Source organism: Eublepharis macularius, chromosome 3, assembly GCF_028583425.1.
Source record: "Eublepharis macularius isolate TG4126 chromosome 3, MPM_Emac_v1.0, whole genome shotgun sequence".
NCBI classification, from domain to species: Eukaryota; Metazoa; Chordata; class Lepidosauria; order Squamata; family Eublepharidae; genus Eublepharis; species Eublepharis macularius.
The window spans coordinates 74,046,589-74,059,786 of record NC_072792.1 but is presented as its reverse complement, the minus strand read 5'-3'; the positions used below and the strand labels follow the sequence as shown (position 1 = coordinate 74,059,786).

The following is a 13,198-nucleotide window of genomic DNA, read 5'->3' as shown; positions in this document are numbered from 1 at the left end:
TTTCTCTTCACAGTGAGGAAAAGGGGCATAAAAGGCCACCACCAAACTCTCCTCAGCACCACCCCAAAAGTAAAGAAGATGGTGGACTGCAAGCAGCTGAAGAAAACTCAGCTGGCCAAGCAAGCCAAGAGATATGACATATTGGCTGCCATGAAGAATCTGACAGAGCTGAAAGAGCCACTACTCGATGACGAGAAGAACCTGTTGTCAGTAGCCTAAAAAAATGTAGTTGAGGTGCAGCACACTTCTTGGCAAGTAATTAGCAACACTGAGCAGAATACTTCTGATGGCAACAAAAAAAGATTGATATGAACCATGCTTATTGTAAGATCAAGAAGGAATTAGAAGCTGCGTGCCAGGATGTGCTGGCAGCCATGACGGACACGGGTCCAGGAGGCACATGATAGGTCTCACGGCACGTAGGGCCTGTCGATCTCGTCCCTACAGAGTGGATTGAAACGATCAAATATTGGCCCAGAAGACGGCCAAGGGGTCTCCAACTCACATACTGTTTCAATTGTGGCTGGAAAATCATGGCAGAGAGACAGGATTTTATCAGCAAAAAAGCTCCCAAAAGCCTCACAGCTAATATCCAAATTCAAAAGCTGATGGTCTCCATCCGTCAAGGAAACCAACAAATGAACCACATTAAACAATTTTGCTGGGCGTGAGCTAGCTGACGCAATGGAGGCCATGTAGAATTCCTTCTTCACAGTCTTCACCGCCACCTCATAGGATTTCATAAGCGTCCTATAAGATGATCTTGCATGTTCGTCACAAGATTGCCACCACACTCACTCAAGCCATCTTAGTCCCCGCTTCTTCCGCCGTAGTGCCTCTGTATACTAAGGAGCCCGTCGGATACGAGGACGAAGAGGGCAACAGGGAGCGTTCTTGTTGATGGCTTCGGAGAGCTGGCCTTGCCAGTCCTCCACCAGCTCATCCAACAAACCACCGTGAAGCATCGGATCCCACAGAGCATTCTGGAAACCAATCGGATCCATGAGTCTCTGTGGATGAGCATAAATCAGCTCACTGCCCTTGCAAGGGGGGAGGTGGCACATCCAGCTGAGCCTTCAGGACCAAGTGGTCTGACCATGGCACCCCACACTAGGCCTATACAATCAATGCCACAGATGTATTGTCGAAGGCTTTCACGGCCGGAGAACAATCGTTCTCCGGCCGAACCATCGTTCTCCGGCCGTGAAAGCCTTCGACAATACATCGAACACCTCTACGGGGAGGAAACATTCCAACAGACCCGGAGATTGGAAACACTTCGGAACAAGAAAGCACATCTACTCTGTTCTTTAACCTTTCTCCTACGCTGCAGGGACACAAGAACCATTCCATCAACCATCAATGCCACAGATCTTGGGAATGGGGAGTGGCCCGAAGGAAGAAGACTCTCTGGCAAGGATCGCCACCCCATCCCCCCGGCCTCCAGTTCGGGACTGACGGAGGACCGAATATCCTGGGGGCAGGGGGGTGGGGTCAGTTCTCTCAAGGCAACCATTTCACCCTCCCTTACCCAGGTTTCAGTCACGCCTACCAGGTCCATATCATTCTCTGCAAAGAAGTCTTGCACTGTTGCGGTTTTGTTATTTATGGACCTGGCACTGCATAACATCAGTGTCGAAATGGGGCTAATTTTCCTAGCTCCATCACCAGCATATCTTGGATGGGACGTAGGTTAGAAGGCCGCCAAGCCATATCATATCTCCATGGCCTTCTCAACTTAAACCAAGTCCCACCACCATACCTCCCTTGTCCCCAGAGGACTGGGATCGACTAACGACAGTGTGTCACCAGCAGTAGTGAGTACTTTCCAACTAATTCAGCATTAATTCCGGCACAGTAATTCAATCATACATACATCTACACTGTACAATACTCCATTTTCCTTAAGCCACTCTTCTGTGGCTCCATCCCCAATCAATATAGCTTAATCCGCTTTAATTAAATCAGTATCTCCACCCACCCACCCAATCTGGTTAACACATTTGGCTTAAACACTAATATTAACCTCCAATTGCAGCAGGCATGTAACGTTTTCTTCTAAATTTACCCCCCACCCCCTTTTTTTAACCTATAAAGTTCTTCATGACCTGGGGTCTGCATACTTGAATGCCTGTTTCTCCTCACATGTACCTGCGCATTTAGCGCAGCAGAAACTTTTGGTAGTCCCTTCCCCTCTAGGTGCTCTGTCACTTCCACAGTTTCAGGCTTTTGGGGGGTCACTGTCTCATCACTGTGGAACAGTCTGCTTGGTTTTGTCAGACAAGCCCCTGCCCTTTTGGTCATTAGAAGAACAGAGCTTTAAGAAGACTTCTGATAGCACTTTAGGGTTTTAATGTTTATTAACCAATTTAGCTGGCTGACTAAACTGGAATGCTTTTATGTATCTGTAAATTATTTTTGCTGTTTTATGTTCAATGTTGTGATTTATTTTTAACTTTTCTTGTAAACCACTTTGAATCCTTACAGGAAAATGAGTAGTATAAAAATATTAAATGAATATAAAAGAAAAAGCTATTTTACACTCAATGTCACATAAATAAGTTTTTAGCTTTTTTCTTTTCTTTGCTCATCTTCTCCCTGCTTGCTCCTTGTAGCATGTGTAGAAAGAAAGAGGTAGTGGTGTGGCTCCCCTATTCTTTAAGCATATGCACTAGCCCCCGGTCCTTCTAAAAAGCAGCAGAAACAAAAAGGTAGTTCTACAGAGGCTCACAACTCATCAGATGGGGTTCCATAATCCACTCAAGTGTCACAAATTGTAAATTGAAGACCATTGATCTAAATGTTATTCACTTCTGTCAGTTTTGCAATTTACAGTATACACACTAACACAAAATGAACACTGTTTTGACTATTGACTCACCTCTCTGCCTTTGAACGTCACCAAAGCAGCTAGAGGCTTTGCGTAAAATCTGCTGTAGGAAAATCCAAGGCAACCATACATGCTATTTGCTGTTAGCTTCAAAGCCTTCTGCCTGATATCATACTGAAAAGAAATATGGTCAACACATTAGAGACCACAAACAGGCATTAAAATAGAACAACAACATAATGTTTTGCTTCTCATTTCCAAAAACAGAAAGCATAACTGGTGCTTCGACAAGAAATAATATTCCATATAAGATAGCATTTCATTTGAAGTTTTAAAAAGTAACTTGATATGGTGGGTACCTATTATCACCATTTTTATACTGTTCTTACTGGCAACTATCTAACTGTTTATGCATTAATTTCTCCTTATGTAAGAAGAGGATGTCATCCTGACAATTAGAGGCTATCAGTGTACTAAATCATAGCAGTGGAATTATATACTATGCTTCCTAACTATACTAGAAGACTGGGCTACGACAAATAATACTAAATTTGTGGAATGAGAATTTAGATGCAGTTTCTTATCAACTGCTGCTCGTTTGAAAACAGAGATATCCCAAAAAAGTAAACTCTTGTCAATATAAAGCCTGTTTTTGGCTCTATAGACAAAAATACAAAGGACCAATCTCCATCACAGATTGTTTGTGCTTAGAGTGCACAGATCAGGAAGATTAGGGTTGCCAGTTTTGGTGTATCAGCAAATAATACTTTAGCTCTGAAAGGAAGAGGGTGTCCTACCTGCCACCTTTTAAAATTTCCAAATTAATGGTGCAATATCCAAGATTACCAGTGAAAAATTCGTCCCTACCTCTACTTCTAAAAAGAAACTTTCTGCCTCTTATGTGACAATATTTCCCCTATACACAAGTAGGCTTAACGTGTTTATTAAGCAATTTATTTAAGATGGATTAATCATGTATCAGCTACAATAAAGCTAATTGTCTTCAGCAGAAAAAGTATTCATATTTGATTAATATTAAGCAAGTCCAATCAAACAATTAAGAAGGGTGTTAGCATATGGCAGCAAGAAATACCATGTACAATCCACTATACTGAAAGCTGATCAGTTTACTGAAAGAATCCTGAAATCTTGGAAATACCAAAGAAGGAAAACAAGGATTCTCCTTCAATAGAGGAACGTATCCTTCTATGCATTTGTGCCTCCTCCTTGCTCCCTGGGCAGGACAGACACGTATTTTTTGCAAAGGCTTCCACTATCCTGAGGAGGCGCTAGACCCCCAAAGTCCATGCTCTGCTTGTTCTATGGATGAATGTGCTTCCACAGGTCTCTCTCCTCATTAAAGGAAAAACAAGACGAAACGGCAGAACATCTAAAGAGACTGGCTCCCTCCGCCTCTTTCACTAGTAGCAGCAGCAGCACAAAAGAAGCTGTCCCAAACATGGTTAGCAATCCAACCCTCCCTCATAGCTTATGAATATGGACATATCATAAGCCTTTTCCCCATATGCTTCAAGCACATGGCACATTGCCTGGCTAAGCAGAACAGTTCCCACCTCCATGTGAAGATGGAAAAATACTGGAATGTGAGTCATGAGGCAAGACTATCAGCCTCACACCCTGGATTTAAGACAAAAGAGATCTTCCAGAATCTCCTGCTTAATCTCATCCATACCTCTCCAAATCTCCCCCCATCCTACTTTCCAATCTAGGCTATTCAGAGGGACCTGATAAGCCCTTCCCATCCAAATATCATGGGTCATCAATCACTATTTTTGCCTGTAGTTCTGCCAAGGTATGCACAAGCAGGCCTTTCCTAATTCATTGTCTCACCTCTGAAGACAGACTTTAAGCTACTGTCTTGGGGGCAGAAGACGCGATTCTGCCCCAGGGTACATTCCACAGTATAACTGGGTTCTTCAGCACTGTGGTCAGTGTGTGTGTTCTGGATCTACCCACACACCCTCAGATACGTCTGAGCCTTCCCCACCTCTGTCCATGAAGTGCTGGTTGTCTGTCTTCACTGCTGCCTCCATGGAACCTTCCTCTTCAAAACTGTTAACTACAGGTTCTCCCTGGAACAGCTTTTACGTTTCCCCACAGATTACCTAGTTAGCCCTGTGTGTGTTGTATGTATTCTGTACAATTGCTCCTCTAATAAAAGCCTTTCATACTGAATACCCACCTGTTTGTCTTCTACCCCCTCTCATGTTTCTCCTTCTATGCTAATTCCCCCAGCTCCCAAGGAGACCCCTGCTATTTGGGTAACAACAGAACACCACAAGGCAGCCACTGAAGCTGAGCCACTGCAGCAGGACAACACAGCAGCTTTGCCTTCAGTAGCCCCAGAACAAGCCTCTATGAGGGCAGTCAGTGCTTCTCCCCTCTCCCCTGCCATAGTCCCAGCAGGGACAGGGAGTGGACAGCAGGCTCCCTCCCTCTCTGAACCACCAGTGGTGGATAACCCTGTTGGCAGAAAAACACACAGCTCTTTCAAACTGTTGCCTCTCACCAAGTTGACTTCACAAGGCCAGGAGACCCTGGCAAGTACAAGTGCCGAAAGGGTGTTCACCACCACCACCAGCCTCATCTGTAGGAAGAGAGCCCGAGAGGGCGAAGAGGGAGGTTAGGTGCTACATTTGACTTCAGAGGGTGGCTCTTCCCTTTTCTCCTCACCCATCATCATTAACAGGGCTTCACTCCACCCAGACCTATGTGCCTGCTTTACTAAAAAGAGCAGCGAAAAACATTAAAATCAATCTCAAAGGGGAAAGACATGGAAAATGCATAGAAGAAGGGATAAGGATTCCTCCTCCCCCTCTCTCTACTCTTTTTCTTCCCCTTCCCCTCCCAGGAGGAGGCAAAAAGAGGTTCAGCAGATGTCAGTGCCATTCCTTGGAGGGTTTTTACTCCACAGATCCCAGAACCACCCACTGAGCCTGCCATCATAACTTTTCTAAACCCAACAGACCAAGACATTAGTGCTCATCCCCATCCTCGGTCCTGGTCCTGGATGCTCTGCCCCTCTGGCCATTTGTAGTCACTGCATTTCAACTCTGCATCAGACTCCATGGTTTCAGATAGGGAAGAAAGGGAATGGATGGAGGCAGAAACAACATCTTCTGGTCCAGCCTCAGCAATGCTGTTCCAGTGGGAGGAATCTTCAAGCTTTCTAGGGAAGTTCATGTGCCAACTTAAGATTCACAGGACTAGCTCTTAATAGTGGACATCCTAGGTTTTGTCATCAACCACTATCGTTCCTTTTCTGGATTCCTTCAATGAGGCCTTCAAAAGCAAGTGGGCCTCGCTGGCCAACGAGAAAGGTTTAATCTGTTGCAAAAAGAATGTATATCCTTCCCTTCCTCCACTACAAAAGCCCTGAAAGCACCTCTAGTGGATGCCCTAGTTGCTGGTGTTTCTGGGAGATTCTCCCCAAGGATGAGAAAAACACTCTGAGAGATCATTAACAGAAAGAACAAGTTCTCCCTCAAAATGCCCATGAGGCCTCTACACTTGCCATCCAGAGTCTCCACTCTCTGGGCAGAGGAACTCTTGCAGGATTCAACCCAGCAAGGATCAGACAAAATCTACTTTAATAGAGGCCTCCGAACTGCCTGCAGACACCAGCCTGGATGCCATACATTATTATGCTCACGCCTTAGCCTCCCAAATTGTCTTTTGCTGTGACCTATGGTGGAAACACTGGAATGTGGATCACCTGTCCAAAAAACAGCCTCTCTACTGTCTCAAACCACAAAGAGAAACTCTCCAAGAATACTACGCAGGATGAAGTCTTGGTGTAACCAAGGAAAAGAAAAAAGCTAGGCCATCTTCTTCCCAAAATCTTCTGACATTCCCAAGATCCAACAAGCCACAATGACATCAATCTTATGCTCCAAGCCATCAGTCACCTGCTGGAGATCCAAGCCATAGAACTGATACCAGAGAATGCAAAAAAATTTGAGACCTACTCTATCTTGTACCCAGGAAAAACAAGAGCGCAGTAGCACCTAAAGACTAACAAAATTTGTGGTAAGCTATACCTACCACATATCCTACCACAAATTTTGTTAGTCTTATAGCTGCTACTGTTGCTCTTTTCTACTGCTAGACAGACAGACTAACATAGCTACCCATCTTGATCTATCTCCAAGAAAAACAGTAATTAGAGGGTAATTCTGTAGTCAAAGCGCCTCAACAGACTAATGAGAGATTTTGCATGGAGACCCTCTGATCCACAGCGGAGCCTCTCCAGGCACAGGACTTCTTAGCCTTCATAGATCTCAAGAAGGCTTGTCTACAAGTACTAATACATCTCAGCTCCAGTGAATACCTTCACTTTGCCTATAATCACTAACACTTCTAACAGAGAGCATTGCTATTCAGGTATCCTCTCCTTCCATCCCCCAGGAGTTTTCATCAGGTGAATGGCTGTAGTTGTGGCCCATCTTAGGACTCACGGCTTGCACATTTATCCTCAGGCACTAATCAGGTCACCATCCACATCACAGGACCTGCAGGACACCCAAACAATCTCACAGGCTCTCTACTCCCACAGTTCTTAGTAAACCAGCAGAAGAGCATTCTCACACCACAGACCATCGTTCATCTAGGCATATCAATTAACATGACATGATCCCCTCTCTCCTTTCCAGAAAAAGACACTTCAACTTCAGGGCAGTAATTGCTCCCTTTACACGTATGACAGTGGTAGATCTGATGACCCTGATGCACATGATCACCTGCATGGAAACTGTCCCATGGGCCCAATTCCACTTCTGAAGGGGGTAAAACCACTTACTGCCCCAAATGGATAGCCTTCAGTATTGTAACAAAGACATCACTGTTCTACCCAGTATGCTCCTTCCAATGGTGGTTCCAATGCTCCCATCTTAGGAGCAACATCCCCTTTCTGGAGCCATGCAGACTGGAAATCACCACAGATGCCAGCCTCCTTGATTAGGGAGCACATTGCCAGCACCTAATCACCCAAGGGAAGTGGTGCAATATAGAGAAAATGCACAGCATCAATTGGCTGGAGTTAAGAGCAATCAAAGTCACACTACTCTGCTTCTAATAGGTGACAAAACACAATCATGTCTTCATCCTTACCAACAACATGAGAACAAAGTCTCATGTCAACCATCTGAAAGGCACAAGATCTCATTCCCTCCAGAAGGAAGTGACTTTTCAAGCCTGTCTGCAAGCTCAACACCTCCAAGGCATCTACAACCTGAGAGCAGATTGTCTCAGTCAGCAAGACCTGGATACCAGGGAGCAGGGTGGTCTCCAGGAGGATAGGCTTACCCTGCCTGGACCTCTTTGCGTCCTCAATCAACAAGGTACCAAGATCCCTCTCCAGATTTCTAACAGAAGTGGTAGAGACAGCAGATGTGCTTTCAGCCCCCAGACCAAAGGGACTCCTTTACACTTTTCCCAACACCACTCATTGTCAGGGCATTCAGCAGGAGATGAAGAGATGCACCAGAGGTCATCTTCATTGCTCCCCATTGGTCAGGGACACCCTGGTTCTCTGACCTGGTAGCAATAGCACAAGAATTGCTGTGGTTCACTCTGGTGGCTCACTACATTCTCCTACAGGGTCCTCTGTTTCATCCTGATCCAGGTGGCTACACTTCTCCACAGGGAAACTGAAAGGAGTATGCTAAAGTGACACTGCTACCCAGAAAATGTCATCAGGGTGGTCTTGGCATTTAGAAGACCCTCTACGCACAGAATCAACAAAGCCACTTGGAAAGTCTTCCACAAGTGGTGACACAGAAAGAAAACCAGTGCATCAGCAGCAGAGGCACCAGAGGCCCTTCGCTTCCTCCAGGATGGTCATGATCAAGGCCTCAGACTCAATGCTCTTCAGCACCAGGAGGCAGCTCTTTCACATCATTTCTGTATCCCATCACAGGACAGCCCCCATACCAAGATTCTTGAAACCAGAATATATTCTCTAATTCTGTATGGTACATGATACACTGAGAGACACCATAGCACTCAGATTTAGTGTACAAAATAAATCCAGAACTTTATTGCAATTAATAAAGGTATACCTGGAAGCCTCCTAAAAGCTAAATTGGAATATTTCCATATTTTCAAACTGCTAATTCAGAATTCAAATTACAATCAGAGACAAATTACCTAAAATGTTTTCGAAGAACATTGAATGAATGAATCCTAAGGACAGGTATATTGTTTGAGTCCTTTGGGTTGTATTCTTTTTTAAGCAACCGGCTACCAAATATCAGACTGAGGAATGTCTTTACCTAGTGTGATTTGTTTGAGTTTAGTTCTTAGCATGACAAAAATTATCACAACGATAAAAATCACTCTATTGACCTCAACACTTTCCCAAAGAGGATAGCTTCTATCCTATGGACATTTCATAAATACTGGAAAATATATTTCAACAAATGCCCTCTGTTGCTCTAGAAAGATGTTATAGGAGCATTCTTCATTCATTAAGGCACTGTATCTGTAATGAGGACACTGTGGAGAACATTCCCTATTACATACTGTTCTATTTTTAGGGAAGCAAAAGTTGCATTTGTTTGGCTCTGCTCCTTTCTTGTTTTGACTTTCGGCCAAGCCAACATTAAATTGAGTGTTTACTTCTAAGTGGGAGAGGTCAACAATAGAGAAGGTGGCCTCATTTGCCCTAGGAGCCAAAAGACTAACCTAGATACCCATGCGACAGACTGTTTTAAAGAAAATTGAATGTTTTGTTACTAGACTTTTGTACATACATTTATCTTACTACCCATGGTCAAAACAATAAATTGATTGAAAAAGTATAATCATAATCCCTCACCTCTCCTTCTAGTAAAGCTAACACTTCCACTTTGCAACCTAAATAAGGCATTGGAAAGGTATTTGATAACCAGACAGTACAGTGATTAGTGTTGGAATATGTAGGAAAATATAGCAGAGTTTGTGCAAAGATTGCACACTGGAAGTAATGAGAATAGATTCACACACACACTCCAGTGTAGCTCTGTAAAAATACTGTACTAAAGGGTAAACATTAGGGTTACATTTGGAGAAAATAATAAATTGCTAAGCTGACTACATCTTGCTAGATAAGTGACTTAGAGTCAAGATGAAGTGAAGTAGTGGAAGGAGAAGTGGAAGAAGAAGAAGTGAACAAAGAGCAATAAAACTTCAGTATATAGCATCAATTAATTGCCCCCAATAAACTAACTGCCCAATAGAAAATCCTAGTCTTACTTAATTATGCTTAGTGACTCCCCTTTCTATGGCGGGAATCTTATTCGAAGCTCTAATGGTTACATTCAAAGTATGTTTACTAATTAAGTAGGTAACACAAACAGTTTAACTCTTTCATGACTGGAATGAAAACACTTGCTAAATTCCCACAGATTAGGACCAAGGAGACCTTGATTCAAATCCATGAATGATTCAAATCCATGAATTTCAAATCCATGAAATCCAGGACCAGTCAATCCCTCAACCTAACCTACTTCCCAGGGTGCTGCAAAGATAAAATTGGTGAAGGAAGAACCACATGTGCCACCCTGAGCTACTTGGAGGAAGGGTGGGATAAAAATGCATTAAATAAATAAATGGTTTGTTTTTGTTATCCATACCTGTAAGTAGAGATCAGAATTTAAATCTGGCTGTTTCATCAACTGCTTCACCTGACGCCTTCGCTCAACTAGTTTCCTGATCTCCTTAGGCAAAATTCCCATTTCTAGGGATGGATCTGGCAATTCCGGAATTTCTTCTTGCTCTCCATCCTGTAAAATCATTGCTTGACAGTCAATCATAACTTATCACTTCTAAGGGAAGAAGAATTTTCCATCATAGCCACAATAATCAGTATATGGTAGAACTGGTGAGCCTTACACTGTTTTGTAAAAAGCTAAGTAGTACATTTATGGGCTTTGCTAGAGAATGGTTTTTAACTTTGAGGGACAGCTGATAGCAGTGGTAGAAGGCCTGGACAACCATTAATGTCAGGGGGTTAAGAAATGTAACTGTTGACTCATAAACGCATCCTCCTGACTTAGCAGTCTGAGCAGACTTTTTACAGATAAAGCATCCACCTCTGAAATCAACACTTGCCCATCAGGATTTACTGTAACCCCCAGCTCTCCTCTACCATCCCTGAGCACACGGATAAATTTCAGGAAAGGAGATGCAGCAGGGAAGTCTGTCATGCAACTTTCACAGGATCATAGTAGCCCAACATTACAAGCCAGGAAAAAACTCTTGAAAAAACGTTCTAAGATTTTTATCAATGAAATTTTAGAGCATTTGAGCTAACTACAAAGCAGAAGGAGCTTTCCCATCATTATCACTAAGCTTTAAGACCCTAAAAGCCGAGATTATACCAGCAAAATGTTTTGAGTGCCAGTTTCCAAAAAAGGTAGTCAAGTAGAACTTATTTAAGATCCTAAAAGGAAATCTATGACTATGGACTCATTTGAGAACTTAAGGGGAAAGGACTGCATTTTCAAAAGGTTTCTCACAGAAAAAAATGAAATTAAAAGTCCATTAAAATCAAATCAGTATTAATGAAATCAAAAGGCAACACAGAAAATTGCAGTATAAAAATCACATTTGTCAGTTCAGCATGTGTTTCAGTAAATTAATTAGAATAATTAGACTGCAATCAACAAACTGATTAAATGGAGGGGACAGTGACCACCACAGAAGACAACATAATCAACAGGATGTCTGGGTGAAAGAAGTTTTTGGCACAAGCCAAGCTACAGTGGGGAAGGTATCCCATATATAAGGTGACCAAGGAAGGCCCAGTTTCTGGTTTCTACCCATCTTACCTAGAAAATACACAGAGCGGATTCGGTTTCGTTTTCTCAGCCATGTCGGACGCTCCTCTTCGCAGGTCCGAGAGGAAGCGCCCGAGCACCCTGTCCGGGCGGCTGATCTGCGAAGATTAGCCCCCAAAACTCCCAGTGAGGGAGGCTGGGTCCGGGACGCTGCGGGAAGAGCCCCCTGGAATCAATGCGGGGGGTTAATTGCCCGTTTGTCCCTACGGAGGCCGGCAGACGTACGCGGCGCATCGAGTGCTGCCGGGCCATGGAAAACGGCAAAGAGCAGAATTAGGCGAAAGCCTGCAAGTAAGCGAATCCCTTCTGTTACTACAAGCGCACGCGAAGGAGTGGTGGGATCTGAAGCTAAGAAGGCTCGTTCTTCCCCTTCACTGAGTTTCAGAATCTGGTTGGCGGTTTCCCCCCCCCCTAAAATGGCAACGAAAAAACTAAGTCCCGCTCTGGGCAAGTCAGTTTCGGCTGCCCTGAAGGGAGAGTCGTTGGAGGAAGTAGTGCAGAGGGCGGTTGGTGAAGCCATAAAACCCTTTGTTGACAAGCTGAACGAAACAGATCAAAGGGTGGGCTTAATTGAGAGCGAAGTGAAAACCATTAAGGAAGCAGCGGGGGGGGCAGAGAAGTCTGCTCGGGAAAGTGCGTCACTCGTGAAGGCTACGAGTAAAGAGCTTAAGCTGGTGGAGAACCAGCTGATCGGGCTACAAGTGGAACGAACACAGACAATTTTGCGCCTCCAGAATGTGAAAGAGGAGGAAAATGAGGATTTACGGGGTCTGGTCTCGGAACTACTGGCGACACCCGCGAGGGCAACTAAAGAAGTAAAAAGCGCCATTTTGGAAGTCCGTCGGGCTACTTCAAAATATGCAATGAAGCGTCAGCTGCCTCGCGAGATCATCATTGATTTTTCATCTAAGAGGATCCGGGACGCTATCCTATATAATTCATACAATGCAGATTTGGACTTTTTGGGTAATAAAGTTAAGATATTGAAAGACGTCCCATTTCTAGTTTGGAAAAGACGTTTTAAGTATAAAAAGTTCGCAGCTCTTCTGAGAGAACGTGGAATAAAGTACAAATGGTTATTTCCGGAAGGAATCTGGTTCAGTCACAAAGATCAAGCTTTCAAGATATTATCAGAAGATCAACTAAGGGATTTTGAGGATAAAAATCCGGAATTTCAGTGCACCAAGCAAGACGAAAGGAGAAGTCTGAGGGGGGGGGAGGAAACGAGCACTGCAGCTGCAGTTGCTCAGAGAGAATTGCGTCCGGGACCCAGGAGGGGAAGGAAAACTTAACTTGAATTTAAATTGTAATTTGCATTTAGTAAGGTCAACCACTCCATCAATATAACATAAAGCTTTAACTTTTGAATAATGGCAGTATGAAGGGAAAACATTTTGTGTAGCATAGTTGTTACATGTTGTAGTTGTTTTGTTTTTTTTTCCTTCCTCCCCTTGTTCCCTTTCTTCCCTTTATATTGTTAGTTAATGTAGTTAATAAAAAATAAAAATATTATTAAAAAAAAAAGAAA

The 13,198-nt window shown here is 43.6% G+C and overlaps 1 protein-coding gene across 1 annotated transcript in view; it reads right to left on the bottom strand.

Moving 5' to 3' along the window:
- Nucleotides 1–13,198, bottom strand: part of POLA1 (DNA polymerase alpha 1, catalytic subunit) — a 399,534-nt gene that overhangs the window by 328,308 nt on the left and 58,028 nt on the right. The window contains exons 25-26 of the mRNA XM_054974131.1: nucleotides 10,465–10,614; nucleotides 2,882–3,004 (exon numbers count right to left, since the gene is read on the bottom strand). Coding sequence (XP_054830106.1) covers nucleotides 2,882–3,004; nucleotides 10,465–10,614 — 273 coding nt within the window. The remainder of the gene's footprint in view (nucleotides 1–2,881; nucleotides 3,005–10,464; nucleotides 10,615–13,198) is intronic.